At 48.1% G+C, this 25,810-nt stretch overlaps 1 protein-coding gene across 5 annotated transcripts in view; it reads left to right on the forward strand.

The window, feature by feature from the left end:
• Positions 1 to 25,810, forward strand: part of TRAF3IP3 (TRAF3 interacting protein 3) — a 248,052-nt gene that overhangs the window by 6,224 nt on the left and 216,018 nt on the right. Inside the window, exon 1 of one of the 5 annotated variants that reach the window (XM_069633285.1) lies at positions 19,544 to 19,791. The exons of 3 other annotated variants lie outside the window; for them this stretch is intronic. In XM_069633285.1, the coding sequence (XP_069489386.1) occupies positions 19,770 to 19,791 (22 nt within the window). In that variant the 5' untranslated portion in view covers positions 19,544 to 19,769. Of the gene's footprint in view, positions 1 to 19,543; positions 19,792 to 25,810 lie in introns of those variants that run through there. One more of the 5 variants, XM_069633283.1, reaches the window with a different exon arrangement.

A 25,810-nucleotide genomic window follows, 5' to 3' on the forward strand; every position in this document is an offset into this window, starting at 1 on the left:
ATAACTGTGGGTCAGAGGATCAGCTGTAAGTCTGGGGAGGTTTAGGTTCGGTGGACAGGCACCCAACTATATTTTTCAGTCATATTTGTCCAGCCAGCGCCGCGATGGGGGTTGCCGGGCTAGGCCCGGATACGTCTGTGCATAGTCCAGGAAGGGAGCCCATGTGAGCAGAAATTTGTCTCTGTTCCCGAACCTAAGTGCAGTGATTTTTTCGGCTGCAATTATGTCCCAGCATTTGGTCAACCACATTTGGATCGATGGTCCTTCCACATTTTTCCAGAGCCTTGCCACTGAGATTTTAGCGGCTGTCAGTAAATGGGAACACAGTTCTGCACTGTGACCTGATCGTGGGAATTGGCCTTCCCCACTAGCCCCCAGTAGTACTATTCCTGGGTCCCAAGGGATTGATAGGCCCGTGATCATGTTGATTTGTGTTAGTACCGATTTCCAAAATTGAGTCACCTTGGGGCATGTCCAGAGCTGGTGGAATAGTGTGCCTTTGTCTGAGCACCCTCTCCAGCATGACGCCGGGATCTCCGGGTTGCATTTGTTAAGCGATTCTGGGGTTCGGTACCATCTGTAGCATACCTTAAATGCTCCCTCTTTGTTGGCCACGCACTTCGAGCTCCTGTTTGCTCTTGTCCAGATCTGGTCCCATTCTTCTGGCTCCATGGGTCTTCCGATGTCTCTCTCCCATTTGAGCATGTACGGCTCCTTGCGGGTCAGGTCGGTTCTGTCTAGGATCTTGTAGAGGGTAGAGATTTTGCCTTTCGGGGGAGACGCTGTGAGGGTTTGTTCAAGGGCTGTTAGGGCTCTGCTTCCGTGGGTTTTCATGCTCCTGCTAGAGAGCCAGTGTCGAAGTTGGGTATATCTGAACCTTTCCTTTTCAGTCACCCTGAATTTCGCCTTGCAGGCCTCGAAGTCCAGGGGATTTCCTTCATTGAAAAAGTCCTGCACTCTCTCCAGTCCACCCTCCCTCCATTTCGCGAAGTGCCTGGGAAAGGCGCCAGGTGAGAACTCTGGGTTTGCCCAGATCGGGGTGAGCGGACCTGTTGTGCTGCGGTTTTTCCATAGACGCGCTGCTGTCTTCCAACTCATCACCGTGTTTGCGCAGGACCTTCTTGCGTACAATGAGCATCATTTCTGCGAGTCGTATATTCAGAGTTCTTGGCCTCTGTCCTCCTGATAGGATTGGTTATTTATAACGCGCTTAATACCCAGCGGTTTCTAAGTGCGGACCCGGGGATCGAACCTGTGTTGCTTGGTGTCGTCTTGCTTCCAAGGCGAGCGCGTTGCCCCAGAGCTATCCTCCCGAGATGCACGCCCTGCCATGTAAACCTCAGCATTAATTGACATTTAACGATATTATTATTATTATTATTGTATTTATTTAGTTTATTGTATATGATGGAACAGATATTAACTTTTAACAAAAGAAGAACTCACAATAGTCATTACATTTCAAATGAAAAGAAGAAAGTCACAAGAGGAAAGAAAAAAGAAACAAACATGATTAATACAATTCCAGATAAATCCAACATTGGCGATTAAGATCTAATTCAGTCAGCATTTAAAATGTTAAGATTCCCAAGAAATCAGAGTACAGGTAATGTAGTTGATACCTGTTTCCCAAACAATATGCGTTGCCATACATTTTCCACATCAATATAATCCACACTGAGTACAGGTTGTTTAAAGTGCAAGATTCGTAATGAAAGTAGAGCTGGACATTCGCGTATGTATTGAGCGCGGACCTAGGATTTGGAGGCAACACAGCGCTTTACAATCATAGGGGGGAAATAACAAGGGAGAGTCAACAATAGATCTACAAGTAGCCGGGGGAGGAAACAGTGGGGATCAGATCACCCAGTCTCCGGTTAGGTGGGGAGTGCAGGGTGTATGGACCTAGGTGTTAGAAAGGGGCCACTCCTTGAAAAGGAGGGTCTTGAGCTCCTTCCTGAACTATAGAAGAGAGAGGCCAGGTTGGATGTTGATGGGGAAGAGGTTCCAGAGTCTCGGAGCGTAGACAGAGAAGGCCTGTTTTCTGGTTCTTTCCTTCCTGCACTGTCATAGTTCGAGTCTGCACATGGCTTTACTTCTGGTGGATCGCAGGCAGATGCTGAGCTTATCAGTGAGGTAGCCTTGGGACTTCAGTGTGACAGCCTTGTAGATGATGCAGCAGGATAGAATGATGATTGTGGTGAAGTGTCTGCCCTGCTCATACCGAGTCCACGTCTCCTTTCTTTTTTGCAAAGTTCTTACCAAGCAACCATTTGTTCTGGGCCCCAGGGAGCGTAACTGACAAATGTGCTGCTACATTCTGTGTAACAGGAAGTCTATGAGCAGTCTGGGTGTCTCTGAACATTTCAATTTCACTGCTGGCTAGTCTGGGCCTGCCAGCACAGCCTTCAAGCAGCCTAAATGCAGGCTTGTCAAATGCTGTCCATCCAGTGGTGGACTGGCCTACAAGGAACTCTGAAGATTTCACTGTGGGCCTCTACACCGTGGAACTCAAAAAGTGGGCACCCTGGTTTTCTGCTCCTCTGACCCTCTATGCCAGCCACTACACCCGCTTCTTTCCATCTCCCACGATCCCCCACATCCTTTTGAATAACAGCATTTGTTATAAAGTTTCAGTATGTTATTCCTCCCTAAAAGAAGTATTTCATATCAGCTTGTTGTAATGTTTTGCTACTTTTTATGTAGGGAGGACGTTTGCTTTAAAATTCACGGTTTATACTGATTTTTCCAGTTTTTCTTGGGCAGAGAATCACCGTAGAGGGGGTGGCTTGCTCGCTAAATTCGCTCACATTGTGTATGCAATATGAGGCCACTTCGAAAAACGTCCCTAGGGTGACTTTTGGCCCCTGCTTCCACCTCCATGGGAAACGTGACTCAGAAACGCAACGCTTACCCATCCGGCTTTCCGCCATTCGTTATGATGTCACGTTAAACTAATTCCTTCTCTGCAGGTTTTTTGTAAATAGAAGAATTACGTACAGGAAGTGGAGAGGATATAAGGGGGTGGGCGTGGCCACTGTGCACCCCAGGTGCCTGACAGAGAGAAGATAGGCTTTTTGAAAGCATTTATAATGCCTGTGCTAGGTCTGGAAAAGATCCGGGGCTACGCTAATGTTGGGACTGTCGGGACTCTGGGCTAGCTAACCATTTGGTTGTAGCCCCGGAGCATCTATCGTGGCTACAACCAAAAAGACCCAGGGCTATAGCCCCCTAAGCCCCCCTAGCAACGCCTCTGAGCATAGTTATGCACCTGGGGCCTGATTCGTGTAATTTTATGTACAGTTCAAAGTGACTTTGCACTGCTGAAAAGTGCAGTCATTTTGTACTTCAAAAATGACTTCGCACTGACTTTGCGCTGCAAAAATACACTTTGCACAGTTCCATGAAGCAGGGTTTGTGTCGGCAGTGCAAAGTCACTTTTCAGCAGTGCAAAGTCAATTTGTGCAAGCAATTCCATGAATCGGGCCCTTGGTCTCAGTGGGGTAGGGTCATCCAGTGGTAGGAGGCACGGAGGGTGAAGGAGCGAAGCTGAAGGGAGCACAGGATGGGAGAAGGGCTTCGCATCACAGAACGCAGGGTCGGTAGTAGAAGGCAGGGGTGTTACTAGATCTGCAAGAGATCCGGGGCTACGCTAATGTCGGGACTCAGGGCTAGCTGGTATTTCGGTTGTAGCTCCTGAGCTTCGATCCGGTGCTACAACCAAATGACCGCGGGCTATAGCCCCCTCAACACTCCCTAGCAAAGCCCCTGGTAGGAGGCGGTATAGCTAGCTAGGCTGCGCGACCATGAGGAACTTTCAAGATGAGATGGTGGAATATTTAAACGCGGGTGGTGCTTCCGGGAGCGGTACAGGGATTGGAGGAGGTAGGAGAGGGGTGAGGGAGGTTAAAGGGAGAACAGGTTGCACATTTCGTTTCTTTATGAATGGGAGTTGGGCGGGGAAGGATAAGGGGATGTGGCTTCAGGAAGCTGAGGCAACCCTCCAGCCTGATGAGAGTCAGGGTGGAAGTCAAGGTTCTCGCTGAGTGTTAGGTCACGTGGGGTCTAAACCCGGAAGTTGCTCTAAGCCATAGTGCGAGTATAGTAATAAAGGCAGGGACAGGGCAGACTGGCTGCCGGGCTGTGTGTGTTTTAGCCGTAACAGATGTATCATTTTGGGCTGATGTTGGAAATTAGTTCCTAACAACCATCAGGTGTGTCTATTTTGCCTTTGCTTTCCAGAGGTCACTTTTTTCCTCGGAAGGGTACCCATTCTATGACTTTTTCCCAGGGTTTGAGCCAACGAAAGCAAAGTGCAACTATGATCGGCCAAATCACACCAGAGACTGTCTTTAGCGACCGCCGCGAGGTGCGTCCCTAGTTACCCTATAACCAACTCCAGAGTAGTTACGGAACCGGAACCGCAGTCAGAGCGAGGAAGAGGAACTGTGACACTCCCAGGGTCACTCTTCAGTTCACTTTCACGTCGAGGCCTTGTCAGTTGCACATTTTCTTTTAATAATGAGATCGTTTTTTTTTTTTTTGGTTCACTGTGGTTTATAACGTTAGCAGTAAATCGCTTGACCCAACTGGCAGAGTGGCTCACATGAGCGGTGCTCAGGTTTAAAGACACTGGCCACCAAAAACATAATTGAGCCCTGAGCCCTGCCTGCTATGACCTGGGGATGATTTTTGAAAGTGAATATTGCCTTGTAAGTGGTGGGTGATGTGTGTGTCCTGATGTGCCGCCCTCTACCCAGCATGGAGTCCGTCTCCTGTGTGCCTGCTAAATTCGAATGAGGACGGCGAGGAGTCATGCGGCAGAGGGCCTGGTTTTTAGGCCTAGCTATTTCATTCTTCAAAAAAGTTCTCCTTTTTATCAGTGCTTGTTCGAATAGCGGCATCTTTAAGAACACTGCAGCAGAGTTGGTCCAGCAGAGGGTGTCTCAAGATGTTTTGGACTACATTTCCCATGGTCCTTCACCAGTGACTATGCTGGATGAAAGTTGTAGTTCAAATTATCTGGAGAGCCAAAGGCTTGCAGACACCGGTTGTGAACATTTTGTGATAAGAACTGTGTAAGGACAGTGGCTTGGAATGCCCCGCCCCAGCTTCACTTATATTAGGTTTCGTTATCTGTGCCTTCTTAGAAACAATTAAACTGAGTCACAAAACAAACACCTATTTTTTTAATTGCCTGGTTTATATCCGTGATGTGTGCTGGTTTTACACAAACACACGGAGGGTTTGCTTTTTGTAGAAATTCACATTGTCTTCACATCATACATAACAAGCTGTGTACTTTTGTCAACCAATGACTACAAGCAGGTGATCTTTTAACACAGTATTGTTTTTTGGTGTTCTGTTTCTTTCAGTCTGGAAAATGCAGTTTAAAAATGTACAGGACTTTTTTTTTAGAATGTCATTACGTTTCATTCTTATACTTCTAGTCTTCTGTTCAGGATGAGAGAAATAAAGATACACGTGTACTCTTTTTGATTTCCGTGTTTCTATAAGGATACACGTTTAGCAGTTTCGTTTATAATGCATTGAATGTAGAAGCCCATGTACATAGGCCAAAGTGCAGTTTTACATTAACACAGTAGGACCACTATATAGCCTAAGGCAACAGCTCCCTCTAGTGGTGACAACAGGCCGAGCTATGGAAATTGGCATTGTCTCTATGTATCCTTAGGCAACAGCTCCCTCTAATGGTGACAACAGGCAATGCTATGCAAATTGGCACTGTCTCGATATAGCCTAAGGCAACAGCGCCCTCTAGCAGTGACAACAAGCAAAGCTACTGCATCAGACAAACGTACAGGGACAAACATGCATCTGGCCTTTTATCATATTGTTAGATTAGATGTGTGTACCTGTCCAGTCATTTCTGTTAAATAAAAGACTACTGTTTGTTCAGCTCCTAATGCAAATGCTTTAAGGAGCCATTGCTGCCTGGATGACCTTCTGGTATTGCCAGCACCCAGTGTGAGTTCACAGTATAATGTAAAGTGGCATTTTATATTGCAACTCTGCTACTTTGGTGGCCTTGCTGCTCATTGCCCTGCAGGAAAAGGAGGAGGTGGTTGATAGTGGGAAAAGGGGGACGGCGGATGTGAATCGTGTCGTGTTGGGGCTTGTGGTCTGGGAGCAGTGGTTGAAGTGAGCGGGTGCGGGCGGGAGCGGTGCTCCTCTACTTTTTTAAATGATCTTTTACAGCTCCTATACTTTTATTTTAAAAAGGAACCGTTCCGGAGCGGTTTAGTTTTGAAATAAAAGTGTAGGAAGATGTTGAAACTTGCACTTTCAGTGCACTGCACTGAACGTTCAATTAAACAGCAGGTGCAAGTGTTTGGGGGGGTGTTTTGTGTGTGGGAGGGGACGTGGTGATGGGGCTTGTGGGGAGTGGGTGCAGGCCAGCAGGGAACATAGTTCCACTACTTCTTTTCGTACACTTCGACCACTGGCTGGGAGTGCCCGAGTGCGGGGTGTCGGTATGAATGCAAGTGCTTCATGATATGTGTTTCATCCAGTGCGACAGGCCAAGAAGGATCCATTGAGGTCACTGAAGCATGGGCCTGACTAGCCGATGGGTTGAGTGCCGTAGAATAGGGAAATAACCAGGGCATTCCTCCGTTAATGGGGGGTGGGGGTATGTTTGTAGGCAGCTCCCCGCCAGGTCCAACGATTTGTTCTGTGAGTGCTGTAAGGAGTAGAGAGATGAAGATGTGGGTTGGTTAGTGGGGGTGGCAGAAGGGAATGCTCTAGTGGGAAAGCAGATAACCCATTGGTTCAAGATCATTGATCCAGTATCATAGCAATATGTCGTTCTCAGGATGAAGGCTGCTGGCAATCCCGATGTCATGTAGGGATCGGTGGAGAATTACTTGAATGGGTCTGATCGCCCCAGTTCCTTGGTTGACGCGTTATGTGTAGGCCCATGGCATGTCCGTGTAGCTAGGCTACGGAAGCCTCTGTCAGGACCATGTTACTGAGTCTGCTGGTCTAGGTTGGCCCTAGGTGCTTAGGTTTGGTTCATGTTTTACTGATGTCATGCTGGTCTCCATTGAACAGACAAGTTTCCTGAGATTGTTTGAAGACGGGTGGTTTTCCTCGATGTAAAGACATGGGCATCGAATTCCAGGGCTTAGTGAGAATAAGGAGAACGACGATCCTCTGGGGCGTTCCTGGTTGACGCCGCGACTATTACTAAGGCTGCGTTACTGGAGCGAAGCCTTTTTGATGGCGCTTGAAGTGGATAATGCCCCTCTTGGTAGATTCCGGCACTTGCCGTGGAAAGTGGGATAAGCCATGTGTAGAGTTTTGGAATTAATCCTCTGTTTGCCCGGGAGCCAGTTGATTGTTCGAAGGTCCAGGGTTTGAAGTCTCAGAAGAAGTTTCGCATCCACATTTTGGACTCTTTGTCAGTGGTCGAAGTGTACGAATAGAAGTAGTTGAACTATATTCCCTACTGGCCTGCCCTCGCTCCCCAAAAACCCCATTGCCACGCCCCCTCCCATGCACAATACAAACCCCCAAACACATGCGCCTGCTGTTTAAGGGAACGTGCAGTACAGTGCCTTGAAAGTGCAAGTTTCAACTTCTTCCAAAACTTATATTTGAAAACGAAACCAGCCGGAACGGTTTCCTTTAAAATAAAAGTATAGGAACAGTAAAATATAATAATAAAAAAACATAGAGGAGCACAGCTCGTAACCGCTCCCGCCCCTTTCGACCACTGCTCTTTGTAGTGTTTTCAATGGTCACATAGGTAGTCTAATTGTGAGAGCACTAGCGCCAACACTGCTCCCAGTGTGATGTCACTATAGTAAGGGAACATTCCTGTCTGGCAACTCCCATTGTGAGTTCACTATTATCGGGAAGGCTCCTGCCACATATAATTATTACGAGGGTTGCTCCTAGTGTGAGTTCACAACAGTCAGGGCAGATTGGTGTCTGATATAACTAAAATGATGGTAGCTCCCAATGTGAGTACTCTATAGTAAGGGCGTATGCTGGTCTTATGTCGCTATGGTACAAGCAGGACCCAATGTGAGTTCAACATAGTAAGGGCACATGCCTGCCTGGGATGTCTATTGTATGGACACATGCTTGTCTGATGCCACTTAGATAAGGAAAGTGATCTGGGGCGTGGCAGGGAGGCTTCCGACTGCGTTGTGGGCTTGGCAGTCACTCCGAGACCCAGTATAGGGTCTTATGGACAAGATGAGCCCTTTGTTCTTCTCTTCCCAACTAGGAAGGTTTGTAGAGAGCACTTGCAAGGGGTTCAGTCGCCTCCAACAAACCTTTTCACTAGTAGACGTCACTCCCTATAAGGTTACACTGAATTCCTTCTTATTTCAGAGTTCAAACATGAATAAACAAAGGGACCCCCCCACCCACCCATTTTTATAGTCCAAGGGTTACTGCAGGTTGGTCCAGAACAAGATCCAGCTCCAAATCAGGCTGATGTAACAAATGTCCTTTACCCAGAATGCCCTGTCTACAGGAAGTGGGGAGCAGGACGGAAACTTGGGGGCCCTAGCACCATGTTATGTTATGTTATGTTAACACAACTTCTAAAGCACACGTACACCCGGGGACATCTTGAAACCCCTTTGTGGACTGAACCTCTCCTCTGGCCTCCTCTTACTTCTACCCTATTCAGCCAAATTCGAAGAGACTCGAGTAATCACCACCCTAGTGTGAGAAGGCTGTTGTCATGACAGGACTGTCTTTGATGCATCTGTTTCCAGGCGGCCTTCGCTGAAGGAAGGTGTTGACCCTCCTTCAGGTGGAAAAATTAGGAGTTTCCTCTGCTGGAGCCAACATGGTTGTCGTGTATACACCCAGGCCGGAAAGCTTATACAAATCAGGCCCTGTTATGAATGAGTCACTGCCCACCAGGCTGACAATAATATGCCATGCAATGTTTATGGAGGAAGACTTGTGCTTTCTCAGTAGCCACTATGTCATAAACAGAGATAGCTTATATGTCGATATTAAGAACTGCCACCAGGCGACTGGTGTATAATCTATATACAAAGTCAACATTTGTTTGTGGCAAAGCGTTGATCCTTATACAATCCCAGACCGTTTCACCAATCTGCACCACATTTGGCATAGTTGCCTGTTAGGACCCTCCGGACATTACTGGCTTCATGACATTTGGACATCCTGCCCCTTTCCCCAGATTTCAGCCAAAGTCAAAATGTGTTTGTAGGTTTGTGTCAAAGTGTTGTTCCTTATACAATTCTACACTGTTTCACTAATCTGCACCGAATTGTGCATAGTTACCTGTTATGACCCTGCAGACAATACTGGCTACCTGACATGTGGACACCCCAGCCCATTCCCTCGATTTCAGCACAAGTCAAAATGTGTTTGTGGGTTTGTGGCTTGGTGAAGCATTGTTCCTTATACAATTCCACACTGTTTCACCAATGTGCACCAAATTGTACAGAGTTACCTGCTAGGACCCTCCGGACATTACTAGCTACACGTGACATTTGGACACCCCTTCCTCTTTGCCTGGATTTCATCACCTTCACGCATGAGACGGTTGCCTGAAATCGGCAAAATATCAATGTGATCATGGAAGGACCGGTCGCGACAAAAGGAACAAACTCGATATCCAGGCCCTAGGACGAACGGTTTCAAAGATATTTGCACCGCAATGCACTGCAGCCAACTGCACCACACCGGGGTTAGGCGACAGGTTGGGAGAGAGCACAGATGGTCCCAGTATGCAGCAGCACACCAACTCTCACCTTGGCCCAACGTCTGCACCAGGGAATGCCTGCCAGCCACACGCACCCATTCACAGTGCAGTTTACTTCAGGGTGCAAAGCACATCAAGTGATAAGCGAATCGGAAAGTTACCTACAGGACCAATGTTACCTTGTCTGTCTACAGACCCCATTCAGAGAACGGGTACTTCTGCTAGTATTATAATATAATGGCAGTCTACAACATCCGTAAAAAGGTCTGGAACTCATTTTCTTATTAGAGGATAGTTGTGACTCACAACTGACCTGTAGTAAGAAAATGACTTCAAAACACTCTATAATCAGTTATTACGCTTCTGTTGTGACATCACAATGTCAGTTACTTTAGCCAGCAGAGAGCAGATTTTCAGCTGTCACTGCAGCTCTAAATTAAAGCCATGACATTCTTTGCAAATTAATTTCTTGGGAAACAGTTTTCTATGACAAGGAACTCTTTCTGGTAGAAGTTTAACTTGTCCACTGCAGGGGTTTAACACAGCTGAGCAAGAATCTGCTAATTTGAGGGCAAAAAAGGATTGTCAATGCATTTTATTAAACTCTTTTAACTATTTTTCTGCCACAAAGAGCTGCAATTTAGCTATTTCAAAAATCCAGTCAGATTCTATATTGATCAGCAAATGGAAAATGTCTAACATTAAATTAAGCATGAGGCCAGGGTTTAATGGGGATGACAGTGTGTGGCCATGTATTATAATGAATAAAGTACTCCCTAACATTCGAAAAAAGGACTGAATAAAGGGACTGTGCCTTCAGCCTTGTTCCTCTGTTAGGTCAGTGACTTGCAATATCCTTACAACCTACGTTGGGGGTACGCCAGGGGGTACTTCATCCCATTTGAACAAGCTGTACAGATTGTTTAAACGCCTCGTCTGTCTGTTGGAGGTCTGAGTTCCAGAATCTGTGTTCAGGAAGGCTCAGTTGACATGTGAACCTACTCTACTGCTACTGCAGGGCAACTGCCGGGGATGTCGCGCGACAGTCTCATGGAGGGGCACCTGTGATAGTTGGCATGGGGCATTATGAAAGTGGAGTCTGATGAGCCGATGCCACTTTGAGGAACAGAACTATATGCACCATTTTACTATTCAAAGTCAAAAATGCTAGGGCTAGCCAGCTTACCCTGGCAGATGACATTCCAAAACGACATCGCATCACAACCACAGCATTACCTTGCGGGTGGCAGCAATATGACTCTGCATGTTGTCTTTCAATTCTATCTTATTTGTGGCCATGTCATTGGATCAAGGTGCTTTGAATTGCAACATTTTAGGTTATTTATAACATGCTTAATACCCAGAGCTTTCTAAGCGCGGGCCCGGGGATCAAACCTGTGTTGCTCCGTGTCGTCTTGCTTCCAAGGTGAGCGAGTTGCCCCTAAGCTATCCTCCTGCAAATATACACTAGTTCCACAACCATTCCTTGGGGAGAGAGGGGAACGGGCCCCATGCAAATCATTTTCCCTACCGGCACAAAGTCTCTGATGGCAGCCCCTCCCTCACCATTTTAAGCATTAGCTCCCCCAAATGTTTTGGTAAAATAGAAAATCTCGATGCAGCAGTTCACAGCACTACCAATGTTATTCCACTTCAGAAATGCATGCCAGGATCAGAAGTGACCCTCCCATGCATTGTTCATATCCCTGTGCCTGTGCAAAAACACACAGGGGGACGTATTTTTATGCATATTTCTTTTAAACACATCCCTGTTGAGAATTCAAGTTGCGCTTTAAAATGCTTGAAAGACCCATTTATTTGTGCAAATACACAAAGGAGAACAAACAGTGCATCTGTGATGTGTATATTCTGATGCCCTTTGTGCAAGTTAAGGAGCGCATCTCATCATTTGTACCACAAAAGCTTTGAGAATTTGCCTTATATTTTCTATTTATCTAGGGCGCACAAGAAACTGCGCTGTTTCTGTGAGCTTAAACACTGGTACTTATTTTAGCAGTCGGAAGACTTGCAAAGCGGTTGCTGCTGCGTTTTGACTTCTGACTTTGAGATTGTACATAGACCTCTGCACTGGAGGCCAGTTTCATGGAATTTCGTGACAATTCAAAGTGACTTTGCACTGCTGAAAAGTGACTTTGCACTGCTGACACAAAGGGCCCGATTCATGGAATTATTTGCGTGTAAATTAGGGTACTTGCGCACCAAACTGCGTGCAAATCCGCCTTTGTCGATTTATGGAATCGAATGCGCATTACTTTTCCCAGACTTGCGTGGAGTTCTTGCAGTCTCAACACATCTCTGCGAGCCGTTGAAGAACTTGTGCGAGACTCCGTGCAGAGCACAGGCGTGGCTTGTGCAGAGGGCTGGGAAAGAGGTGGAACAACAAAAAGGTGCAAGAACTTGCTAAAAAATTGGCATTCAGAGGGACGGTCTGCAGGCAGTCCCTTATACACCCACAATTGCGTGGCCCGAGACGTATTCATGGATTCAATTGCGCAACCTCTCTGCCAGGAAATGGGCATGCAAGTACTTCATGCAATCCGCCATCCGAAGACAGGCGTAAGTACACTTGCATGTAGGAATCACAGCGCAGATGTGGGTTTGCATGTCGGATATAGGGGTGCGTGTACTCAACTAGGGTTCCGATCTAACTTAGGTGTGCGTGTATGCAGTTTAGCGGGGTGCAGGATCGGTTTACGGGGGTTCACACACAGATTTCTCGAGTAATAACAGAGTTCTGTTTCTTTTATATGCATGTTGTCGGGGTGCCAGATACAGTTTCGGGGGGGCCCCGCTGTGAGGAATTCGACCATCCACACGGGGAGAGTGCGCTCGCCTAGGTTTTTTGATTTTTTGATAAATGAAAATGAATGATGGGAGACCAACCTCTGAGAAATGTGTGAGGCCTTTCCGCACACATTTCATCTGCTTCCGGCACGAAATGCACAGTCACGTGAACCCCAGGAAGCCACAGCCTACAGACGCCATCTTCCCCAGTCATATTCAGCTGGAATGTGACAGCCACAGGTACATCATAGCATCTCAAGACGGGGGAAGGCACACCTTCCTCCAGCCGTGGGCTGCCTAGTTAAAATATCAAAGGGGATCTGCTTTCCCTTTGTCTAATCCTTTTGGTGGCAGTGCATACTAATGAGGAATAACTAAGGCAAGCCTGGAGAAGAGGCTTGGTTTGCCTGAAGAGAAAACAGGAATGTGGGGCTAACACCCCCTTTGGTATGCAATGTGTCAGCTTGAAGCTAGTTCCCACCTCTCTGTATGAAAGGTAGTTAATGGCCTGTATGGGTCCAGCATTTACCGCAGGTGTCCCCTTTCAGAAGAACGAAGGATGTGATTTGTGGGAGACAGGAAGTCTGCTCCCACCACAAACTTCAAGGTAAACCTGCACTTTAATCAAGATTCACAGAGGGCTCAGTTATCCAGAGAGACACTTTGATCTACAACTGACAGGAAGATGGGTGGGACTTAGGTATATGTTCTCACCCCTTACCTTTTCCTGTTGTAGAGCACGGTGGTCCTGACCTCATGCATAACAGAAGATTGTGTGTGGGGACCCAGGATTGGTTCAGTAAGGTAGGCATAACCTGCACCAATCACTGGGTCCCATTTGACTTTAAAAGAAGGCTGAACCCCTCACTTAGCAGATCATCTGATGACTTTGAAAGTCTACCTTACATCTCCTGCCAGTGATGAAAGGCCAGGTGTTCCAAGAAGGAAGCAAGATCCCTCCCCTAAACATCTCCCAGGGAACAGAGGGAGATACTGGACTCAGAGGACCCGTCCAGCAGCTCCAGAACTTACACCCGGCCAGTACACAGCATGCCTTGCTGGTTCTGCCAGCAAGCTTCCTAGGCGGGAAGTGCCAGAGAGTATCTGAACTAAGGACAAGGTAGGTTGTTGACAGCAATCACTCTCCTGAGCTTTGGGCCGTCCGCCTTGAAAGGACGGCACATGCCCTGCGAAGAATCTAGGAAGAGTGTCACACAGGCATCAACCAGCATCCATCTTTTAAGGACATTTTTGAGACAGTTGAGTCCTCGAACCGCATCCAGCTGCACTGCTGACCGTTGTCATGCCGCAGTCACAAGAGTTGTCCAAGCCGCCACGACCAGCATTCCAGATCCGCCAACTAGCACAGAGACAGCGATTCTTGACCATGAGCCGCCGCACCAGCCAGCCTGCAGCCGTCTGTCCAGCGTCACTTGCCGAACTGCCTGGCACCTGATACCCGCAGCTGTCTCCCGCCACTAACTCTGCCTCAAGGGCTGTGAAATGTCCTGGAACCGCCTCACTGCTGTTGAGCACCAAGAACTTCTTCAGCACCAGGTACATTGTGGTTATGCCCCCCTGGTCATTCTCCAAAGGCCCCTAGAGACAGTTACGACCCTTTGCCCCCTTGGTTCTTGGACCGAATAACCTTGAACTGTAAGACTGATTACTTTACCAACTACCCTCCTGTCAGTATCCAGAATGCATCCCTTTCCTTCGTGAAAAACTGTCTGCCCTCTGTGTTCCTTTACAGGGTGGGTCGTATTTGTAGTGTGCTAGAACTGTCTGTTGTAGTAATAATAAAGTAGATATTTTTATACAACCTTGACTGGACAGTCCCTTTTATGCTTGGGTAATAATTGTATTTTCACTGTGTGGCAACTAACCAACGATCCATGACCTTGCGGAGATAAGCCTGCTGTTCCGTCCACGTTACCAAAATTGGACAAGGAGGTTTATAATTCACTTGTATTCCAATCTGTTCGGATCCCTTCTGGTGTTCTAGATGTGTGGGTCTGATTGATTGTTTAGAAACCAATATTCATCCCTAGACCACTGGTGCTCCAGAAGTTGATTTATCACACGTGTGCAGGGTGCCAGAGAAGCAGGCCTGCTTGCGGGGGACCCCACGCACTGTTTGAAGGGTGCATGTATTCCCGCCAGGGGGAGTGCGCAAAGGTAGATGTTCTGGCTGTTTATACTTTGCGTGTGGGCTTGTGGGGGGCGTTCCAGCCACGCAGGGGTGTTGCTAGGTCTGGAAAAGATCTAGGGCTACACTTAAGTCGGGACTGTCGAGACTCAGGCCTCGCTAGCCTTTTGGATGTAGCCCTTGAGCTTGTATCTGGGTCAACAACCAAAAGACCCGGGGCTAGATCCCCCTCACGCTCCCCCTAGCAACGCCTCTGCGGCCGCGACTTGCGATTACAGTTACTCTGAACTGTAAATTCTATGAATATGTCGGCACGCATTTTTCATTCTGCGCAGGCTCGCACAGTGTCCATCTCGGCACGCGACCCTTACAGGATTTCTGCGCACATTTCCATGAATCGGGCCTAAAGTCTGATTCATAGAACTGTGCAAAGTGTATTTTGTCAGGGCAAAGTCAGCACTAAGGCGCTAATTCATTCAATTATGTGTGTGGAAAACAGGGATTTGGGTGCCATTTTGCCCGAAAACCCCATTCGTCAAACAGGGATTTGCAGGCAGAATGGCACGCAAATCCCTGTTTTACACGCAAATACTTCCATGAATCAGGGCCTTAGTACTGACTTTGCACTGACTTTGCCCTGCAAAAATACACTTTGCACAGTTCTATGAATCAGGGTTTGGGCCCGATTCATTGAAATGTGCGCAGAAATCCTGCAAGGGCCGCGTGTCGAGAAGGACACTGCACGAGCCTGCACGCAAAATGAAAAATCAGGGTTTGTGTCGGCAGTGCAAAGTCACTTTTCAGCAGCGCAAAGTCACTTTGAACTGTGCAAATAATTCCATGAATCGGGCCCTTAGTGTATCAACTAAGTGAGCAGAGTTATCAGTGCAAGTGCTGGAAATACATCAATTTCACAAGAGGCAAGGCTCCCTGTTCATGCAGGCCCAGCAGCCCCTGGGGCAGTCCTGGTTGCAAAGGTAGGAACAGCTTTGACCTACACCAGAAAGCCCCTCCCAGGCAGCGTTACCCTCAGGTGCCCAGGGGGCGTTCCTGCTCCGGGAATCCTGTCCCGGCACGCCCCACTCTCCTGTCTCGCCGAGAGGCTCATTTCAAAGCCTTGTGCAGTTTTCACACGTGCAAAGAACACAGTTGTCTTCCGCGTTTGAAGCAATTATCTGCAGGGAAAACGCGCGTTGCGTTTTCTCTCCCGGAAGAGGTGTGGCGTGAGAGCGCGCCAGGTGCTATGTGTGCAGCCAATCACCCCAGTGGAGGTTGGCAATAGAATGCGTGTAATTTTTCGCAACATGGGAAGGCAAGGGTTAACGACACAGGAATACAACTCATTGTAAAACAGGGTTATTTCAAGGGTTCTCCATACAGGTTAGACTGGGAAATATCCCCCCCCTTGGCCCCCAGCTGGTAAATGAGTAACAGGGTGGGTGGAAATGTGACTGCAGCTAAACAGTTCCTATTAGAATGGAGTGGCAGAGCTGAGCAAAGGATGGCTACAGAATGAGACATGTTACCCAGCGTGCCAGGCCTCACTAATAGCCCTCCTTGCCCAGCAGCCCCCCTCGAGCAATGCTGGCAGATGGCGCAGGGGGCCCAGGTCATCCAGGAATTCCCCACTTTCCTCAGTGCTTTACACTTTGTGCCCCAAGGGCCCGACTCGTGGAATTCTTTGCACGATTCAAAGTGACTTTGCACTGCTGAAAAGCGACTTTGCACTGCCGGCACAAACCCTGATTCATGCAACTGTGCAAAGTCAGTTTTGCAATACAAGATGACTTTGCCCTGCAAAAATACACTTTGCACACTTGCATGAATCAGGGTTTATGTCGGCAGTGCAAAGACACTTTTCAGCAGTGCAAAGTCACCTTGAACCGTGCAAAAAAATTCCATGAATCAGGCCCTTAATCTTATTTCTCCAAAGGCTGCCTCGCAGAATACTCTGGGCTGGGAGCTGCAGTTTCACCCACACATACGCCACAGGACACGCTACATATGCCTGGTCAATTATCCAGCAATAAAGACCGGAGATGGGTACAATTGCACACACATAATATGCGCTAGCAGATGGCAATATTTGTGAGGAATTCCATGTTTGCTATGGACTCCTGTGTTTTTTGACCAGGTATCTTTATCTCTTTCAAAGTAAACATTGGATCTGTGCACCGAATTCACGAAATATTTGGTCGGATGGAGTGCGCCTGGGTTTTTCAAGTGGTGGTTTGAGCTGTGCAATTTTAGAACAAAAGCGGCTGAAGCGAATTGTAAGGCAAGCTTTGCCGGTTCCACTCCGCCTGCAGCAAATTCACGACCCCAAATAAGCACTACTACTGTAAATGAAAAAGGAGTGGGCACGCGTATCACATGACTGGTTAATCCCATTTTATATGACTATTGTACTTCGCCGAAATGTCACATGAGTCTCACGGTTCCTTACTGTCTCCCTGGTCTGGCGTGTGCTTCTGTCTGTTCCTTGAGATGGATCTGATCGGACTCCTCTTATATTCACCTTGGTTTTTACTATTCTGCCCTTTGGTGCCTCTTTCAAGTTTTCAACGCATTAAAAATACATTAATAATATTTATAATAATACTGTTGGGCGATTTATCATTATAATTGGTTATTTATAATGTGCTTAACACCCAGCGTTTCTAAGCACGGACCGGGGATCGAACTTGTGTTGCACGTCCATATCGTCGTCTTGTCTTCGTGGTGAGCGCATTGCCCCTGAGCTATCATACCGAAAGACCGCACTGATCGGATTGGGTGTCCAGACCTTATTGCACAGCTATGAGGATGTTATGTAGCAAAGCCATATGGTTATTAATCTTGAGAAATCTTATGGTATGAGCCTTCGAAAATCTTAACAGTTGACTGTGGGGGAGGGGAGACTGGGCTTCTTTAGACAGTAATACCTCTTTTTTATTATGATCTTAAATGAAAAAGAGATGGAACGGAGCATCATTTAATAAATCAAATAAAGGAAAGGGTCTTTAAAATATAAAATATAAATTATACAGAAGAGAAATCGGAATTAAAAAAGTTGCAGTTGAGTCATGTGGAAAGGCTGCTACGAGGAGGTGTTGTAAGTCGATCGACGCCCAGAGATCTGGATAAGCCGAAGGCCCTCGCCAACATTCTACTGTCACCGTCTGGGGAGTGGTTGCAAACTAAAAACTATTTTTTTAAAACTCTGCGTGGTAAGTGATGCTTGAATAGGAAACGCAAATAGAGCGTGGGCTGACGGCGCCCGCGGTGTCCCTTGCTCTGGTCAAGCGCGTTATGCCACTCCCTGCCCACTGAATTCATTGGCACTGGACAGTGTCTAAAGCGTTGAGGTGGTCGAAGCGCAGCGGGCGGGAGCGGTTGCCAGCGGTGCTCCTCTATTGTACTGTCCCTATACTTTTATTTTAAAAAGAAACCGTTCCGGAATGCTTTACTTTTATTTAAAAAAAAAAAGGTGTAGGAAGAAGTTTAAACTTGCACTTCCATGCACTGCACTGCACATTCACTTAAGCAGCAGGTGTGTTGGCTTGCAGGAATGGATTGCGCGTAGGAGGGGGCGTGGCGGTGAGGTTTGTGGAGAGCAGGTGCAGGCCAACAGGGAGCATAGTTCCACTACTTCTTTTCGTACACTTCGACCACTGAGAGAGTGAGCGGCAAAGGGTCCATATGAAAATCAGGCTTGGTCCCACCCCCAAAAGGGGCTGTCCAGCCCGAACTGCTAGGTCACATCCCCCCTGCATGAGACCACAAGCATCCCTGCACACTGACCTCATTTTAAGAGGACAGTGAGGTATATGGTAAAAGACTCAGCAGCAAAGCAGCCACCAAGGATCGCGGTCGGGGCGCGATGCATAGTTCGCTCCTGGGCGTGAGTCAAAAAATAGGTGTGGTTCCTTCTGCTTTTTGGCGTCTTTGCATACATTGCTGACGTCAACAATAAAAAAGGATACTGCTTGTGGCATTCCCCAGTCTGAATGAAAGCCTACAAATGCCAACATGCAAAGTAGTGCGAGCCTAAAAAAGTCTTCCCTTACTTTTCTAACTGTACTGCAGACTCAAAAAAAGAGAGTGAAAGAAAGTGCAGGATATGATCGCTTGCTTGTAGTTATTGTTTCCCAGAGAAACAGCATGCAACTTTATGCTCCCCTCCCATTTCTAATCACCCAACATTCACACCTCGGATGGGACATGCCACAGACCAGAGCCACTCCCGTTTACCAACTCGTTGCTGCGTCTACAACCATCTAATTCGTGTTAATTACTTCTTGTTTTAAATGCTCCCCTAAAACAAAGAGGAATGTTAAAGGGATAGGAGATAGGCAAGTGATATGTGTCTCTTTTATGAGTTTAAATGCTCAAATTATCTGTCAGAGCTCTTGTGAGCTTTGAAGATAGTCTCTCAGGGCGGTGCCAGCCTCACTTTTTTTGTTTATCACTGAGGGCGCAGTGTTGGGCTGCTCCTCAGGATTTTTTTTTTAATTTCTTTTTATTAAAATTTAACATATATAACCAGTCAACTTCAAAAATCACATCAACTCCCACGTCCCTCGCCCCCTTCCCTCCTCCCATGCTCCTCAGGATTTTGGTTTCATCTCGAATGGGAATGGGGGACAGTTTTGCCGGATCCCAGTACCGGCGAAATGCTGCCCAAGTCCTGCACTGCTGCCGCCGAGACCCTGCACTCAATGCAAGCACCGCCCCCATCCAAACCGCTCCAGGGTGCCAGTGTCGTCTTTCCCTCCTGCAATCAGAGGCACAACAAGACGTGAGCGCAGAACCCAGAAGTGCTGCAGCTGGGAGGGTTCCCAGTGTATCCACAAGTCCCGCCCCCGCCTGCAAAAGCCGCCCCCATGTGTCAAACTCCGAATTCCAGAGCTACAGAGAAGTGCAACACACCTGTGGAGTCTGTGTGTGCGTGTGCGTGCAGTGCCGGAACACCACGGGACCCTGCATTTCCTGACAGCCCGCTGCATCTCACAAGGCGACGGTCCCAGGCCCACCCTGACGGTGTCTGCCACACCCCTGGACCCTGGCTGCACGGCGGAGCGCCCTCCAGGCGCCGATGGGGCACAGGCAGGCATGGGGCGTTTGCCTGGGCAAGGTCTGTACTGTTTGTGATGAACTGGAAACAATGAGACACAGTCACTACGCAGGGCCGTGCGGTCCGTCCGGTTTGTTTTGGTTAAAAATAAACCAGGACGGAACAGAAACACATTAGCTGGGAAGGTAGCGTAGTGGGTTCAGCGTTAGCTGCTGAGATCTCTGTGTGCAGGTTCCTGTCCCAAGAAGCCCAACACGTTTCATCATTTCGAGATTGCTTGAATAAAAAAAAGAGAACTGTGTTGGGTTATACACAAAAATCAGTTTTCCAAGTGCCACGAGTTTGTACCGTGAGTTTTGTGATTGGTTAATATATAGTCCGCTGTACAGCGCTTGACAACAGTCAGAAAGAGTTGTCCATAACTCCGTGAGGTAACGGTCATGTCATTGGGTCTGCTTGCTCACTTGTTAATGCAATTCCATGTTTTTTTATAGTGTTTCATGCAGATGCCTGCCGCTTCATGGCACTACATTGATCAGTGTTGTTATTACTCATCTCTGTGTTACTAAACGTCTTCAGCGTAGAATAATTAAGCCTAAGGGTGCCACATGGTCTCTGGTGCGAGCGCTGAACCCGCTGAGTTGTCTTACTGCCAATGGCAGGAAAGAGGCGCTTGATCTCAGGGAACGCAGTATAGGCAGATCCGGGGGGCAGCGTTAGCCTCCATGCCGACTGTGCTTAGTTTAGCCCCCGCCCCATATATTAAATACATTAAAACAAAAATGTATTCTGAGAATACTCCAAAACGTATAAAACAGGCGTATAATTAAAGTAATGCTGCCCTCTGGAGAAGCAGATTAAGTCATTTGAAATGTTTTCCGTGGGGAATGGGAGAATCACACATTTTTTTTTTTTGGCTGACAGCATAATGTTAAGAATACGGTTCCCTAAAAAAGGAGATCACAAGGGGGCGTGAAAATCAATGTATTACACTCAGAACAAGCATCCCAGTCATTGCAGCCTGGAAACGTACGAAGCATGTTTCTGTATGTATGTATGTGATTTGAACCAGGCTAAGCATAATTATTATTTCATTAGTATAGACTGCGAGATGGCCATCGGCCTGAGGGCGCACAGAAAACAGAGAAACAATGATATGGCAGACACAAGTCACACCTGGGCAAAGGAGTTGCTAAAAAGGCTGAAACTTCAGCCTGGACTCAGATTAAAAAAGGTGATGCTTAACCAGTCTTTTAAAGAGACCAAGGGCCTCATTACAAGGTATGCAGTAGAGGGATAACGGGGCCGGTAGAGCTTCCGGCCCTGTTAACCCCCTACCGCCTCATTACGAGGTCTCCTCGCGGGACCCGCTAAGGATGCCTGGTTTTACGAGGCGTCCTTAGCGGGTCGCGCGAGCAGACCAGGATGCAAACAACGGGCCCGTCATTAACGGGCCCGTTGTTTGCATCCTTCCCATTCCCATTAACCCCTATGGGGGCTCAAATGGGAATGGGGATGTACCGGGTCCGCGTTCCCGGGAAGGGGAATTACCGGCCCTCCAAGGTCTGAATGGCCCGGTACTTCCCCATTCGGGAACCCGGTATGGGGGTAGCCATGCCGCTAATAGCGGCATGGCTACCTCCATACTTGTAATGAGGCCCTTAAGAGTACCCACTGATCCTATAGAGCCTGGTGGAGCATTCCATGCCAGGGGAGGCTGGGCATCAAAGGTTGTGCTGCAGAGGCATAGCCAGGATGGTCTAACATGTGAGGCCTGAAGCTAATGTAGTTGGGCTCACCACAGTGACATTAACATCGGTAAATGCCCACACAGCACTGCTGAGTAGACATTTACAGATTGTAGGTGGACCTCGCCCGCTCAGGCCCTACCCTGTCTACGCCTTTGTTGTGCCGCCAAACTTGACGAGCTTGTATCTGGGTTGAAACAATTTGAGATTGTCCTGGGAAGGCACCGTTATCCGATCCTTGAGGTATCAAGGGCTCGTGCCTGTCCAACGTTTATAAGACAGTCAAGCTCCTACGGGTGATGTGGTGTCCCACATGAAGCCGGTGAGGTTCCCTTCCAGCGCTGGAGACGGGATTCCGTCTAGACCAGTGGTATTCAAACTGTGGGTCGCGACCCCCTAGGGGTCCGCGGGTGCATCCCAGGGGGGCCCTGAGAGCTCAGCATGAAAAAAGATTTTTTTTTTTTTTTTAGATTGGAAGAAATGGGCAGGGGTGGCCCACATGGGCGGGCTGAAGCATGAAACTGTCTCAGGCAACAATGAAAAAGTGGCCCACAGTTGTAAATGGATATTCATTCCTTTAGTCACAGACTGGGCCTCATTACTACTATGGCGGACCAGTAACAACGGTGCTGGTAAGCTACCGGCACCGTTGCTACCGTTCCGCCATAGTAAGAGTTGTGCTCGTGGGTGCTTGACAGCCCCCGCCAGGTCTGACCTCAGCTCGTCGGATGCACCGGCACCGTTATTAACGGTGCCGGTGCATCCGAGCTCCCCATTCCCATTTGAGCCATATGGGGCTCAAATGGGAATGGGGATCTACCGGCACCTTCGAAAGGGCAATTATCATGTTCGCCTAACTCGGCATGACCTAGTAATTGCCCATTCGCGGGTGCCAGACCCGGATGCAACTCCAGTGGCAGCCGTGCCGGTTTTACCGGCACAGCTACCGCCAGAGTAGTTATGAAGCCCACTGTTTCAATAGTACCCAAAGGGGTGCTTTGTGTTAAAATGTAAGTAAATTGTGATATATTCAGCAACAATGGTCAACATTACTAACTGCATAGTTAAGTAACTCATCAAAATGGTCCACATTGGCCAAAATGGTGGCCCATTTTGATTGGCCCAAACTAGTATTTTACATTTTTGGTACAGGCATTGCCCTATAGGCCTGTCCGAGCCTGGCGGCTCATCCATAATGGCAAGAGGCGCCCACCCAGTGGCCCCTCACCCATTATGGAGGAGCTAAGGAGCCAGCCCAGTGAAACAGTGAGCACTCCCTCAGCTGCTTTATCCAGCTAATGGAGTGCTCCTGGGCTGGCTGAACTGTCAAAGGGAAACACGGTTTCCCTTTGACAGTTCAGTTTAGTTCCCCAGCCGCACATGCTCACTGAGCCATGCAAGTGCTGGGGCGTTTTGCTTCGCCAGCATTGCATAGCTCATTGGAAATGCTGGCTGGGGCACTGCATGTCTGTATGTCCGAGGGGGAGCTCCTGCGCCTCCTCGCACATACGGACAGAGCAGCTGGAGCAGGCCGTTTCAGCACCCACACACAGGCCAATGCAGAAGGTACGTTTATGTTCATTGTTTTTATTTAAACATGTGTATGGATGCGTTATGAGTGAGTGTATGGTGATGGATGCTCATGTGAATGATAGAGTGATTGCTGTATGAATGTGCAGCGCCTCGCATATACACATAATCATGTTCATTGTGTTAGGACCAGTGGGGCCCAGGGGACAGGGATGGTATCTTTTTACCGGACATCTATCATTCAAAACCCTCTGCCTTGTCCACAAGGCTTTCTGAGGCCTGGGTCCAAAATACCTTCAGCTATTCCTCCGCAAATACCTCCCCTCTCGAGCTCTTCACTCCTCTACCTCCAACTCCCTCAGGGTCAGTCGTTTATCAAAGAAACGAGCTGGGGGTAGATCTCCGTCTTCGGCTGGGGCCTCCCTCTGGAACAGCGCCCTGCCACTCTAAAACTTGAGGAGAACCATCTTTCTTCCTGCACTTATCAGACCTACCCTGTCTGCTGCCTTAAACGTAGCACTTGCAAATTGCTGGCTGCACTACCACTGTTTGTTGCCTTTATTATTTATTTATTGTTATTTATCTGTTTCTCCTCTGCTTCGCACTTTCCACTTCTCCCCCCTTCCATGCACTTTTCCCCTCACACTTGCGCGTTCTCAATGTCACTGGGCCTAGTAAGATCACTGTTTTATTCTCCTCTGTTCCCCTCCCTTGCCTTGTCACGCTCTGAAACACTTGTGTAGGAGCGCGATAGAAATAAAATATCAATGCCTGCCCCCTGGACTCCCAGCAACAATTGCAAACTGTTTGGCTATTTACCCATTTTTTGTTAAAAGTATGCTCTACAATGCAACATTTTAACCTATTATTTAAAAAAAAATTCACAGGGGGAAACCCCCCCGAACCTCCCCTTAATGCCCCTCCACTTAAAAAAGATTCACCAGCCACCACTGGCCCTCAGACTGTGTTGGGAACGGGATGGGGGAACCGAGGGACTATGGTGGGAGCACAATGGGCGGGAACCATGGGATAGTGATGGGAGCAGAGTGGGGAGAGCCCTGGGTGTGTGATGGGGTGGGGAGAGACCAGCGACTGGGTAGGAGTGGGATGAGGGAGCCCAGCGACTTTGATGGGAGCAGGTGACGGCGCGCAATATATACTGTCCATTTGGCATTTCTGGGGGGTCCCGACCTGCCCAAATTTTGCTCAGGGGGGCCCTGGCCAAAAAAGTTTGAAGACCACTGGTCTAGACAGACCGTGGATGGCACGAGCCGCGCAGTTTTGAGAGACCGGGAGCGAGTGCAGATCAGCTTGTGTGGTGCCTGCCAGCAGACTCTTGCAATAGTCTAACTTTGAGCTCACTAGAGCAGTAGCTGGTAGAGAGCAATCGCTGGCTGAGATGAAGGAACGAATGTGACTGAGAAGCTTTGTTGTGTAGCCGCATGATGCGCGTGTGTGTGGGAGACATGTGTTTTCATGGCGAATTCGGAGTCTAAAAATACGCTGAGAGTCTTCGCCTTCTTCAAGACACAGATGCAACGGCCAGCGATGCTGAAACAGCCATAGACTGGTTCGGTTCTGTCATATTTCCACTTTTTGAAAGTTGCACATAAAAAAGACCAATTTATTTTGGTCGATTATGTGCGGCCCGCAGAAAGCTGGAAAACAACATCACTGAGGGTTGTTTTTGTTTTAATTCGGGGGGGAGGGGGGTTCACCACAACACCCCTTCGTTCTGCCACCCCGCATATACACACATTTTCGCACATAGGCACGCACACAGAGACACACAGACACTTACCCGGTACTGCCAGCCCTGCGTGCACTTATGTGCGGGTGCGGCGTGACAGTTCGATTTCGAAAGACCACTCGATGCGGTCATGGAGCGGTCCTCCTAAACCAATGTTTTTTTCCCCTCAGATTAAAAAAAAAAAGGTCTTTTGACATACCACCGCTGGATCACGTTTCTTCAGTTGCAGACCTGAGGCCCCACCAGGAGCCCAGTTTTGTCTCTATTTAAGGCTAGTGAATTATCTGCCATTCAGATCTGTAACTGGATCACACACTCTATCAGAGTACTGTGCATGATCTCCGGTGGCTCGAGGACGACCTGGGTGTCGTCTGCATAGTTGGTATACTGCACAACCATGTGGTCCAAGACACTAAGCAGGGGCCTGATATAGATATTGAAAGTGTCAGGGAAATTCATAACGCCTGTGGGACACTGCATGTTAGTGTAGCAGGTAAAAAGCTCGCCTCTCCAACTGCCACTCTAGCAGTGCGTGGCCCGAGAAAAGAAGAAACCCATTGAGCCACCAGATCTCAACACTGGGCCTGGTCCCTTAGTCTGGTGACCAGCAGAGAGTGATCAACCAGGTCAAAGGCCACAGAGAGATCTAAGAGCATCAGCAGGGCAGGATGACCCCGGTCCACTATGCTGGCCAAGGTGGATTTCAGGTCCAGCATAGCGGTTTCTATCCCGTGCTTAGCTCTAAAGCCTGACTAGCGGCATACCAGGTTCTTCAATATAGCCCTTGAGCTGTACATATGGTACTTTATCCATGAATTTAAGTAGGAATGTCACATTAGTGATGGGTCGATCGTTTTTGCCCACTGCAGAATCAAGGCTACTCTTTTTAAGCAAAGGTTTAATCCAGGCTTCTTTGTGAGATGATGGAACCGTCCCTTCGCTGAAGGGCAGATTAACAAGTCTGGTTATCCAAGGAACCAGTAGATCAAGAGAGCCTTTTAGGATATTTTCCAGGCATTTAGCTCCCAGATAAGAGCTAGGCTGCATGGTG

The sequence above is a fragment of the Ambystoma mexicanum genome, chromosome 13 (assembly GCF_040938575.1).
Source record: "Ambystoma mexicanum isolate Mex_15411 chromosome 13, UKY_AmexF1_1, whole genome shotgun sequence".
Taxonomy (NCBI): Eukaryota; Metazoa; Chordata; class Amphibia; order Caudata; family Ambystomatidae; genus Ambystoma; species Ambystoma mexicanum.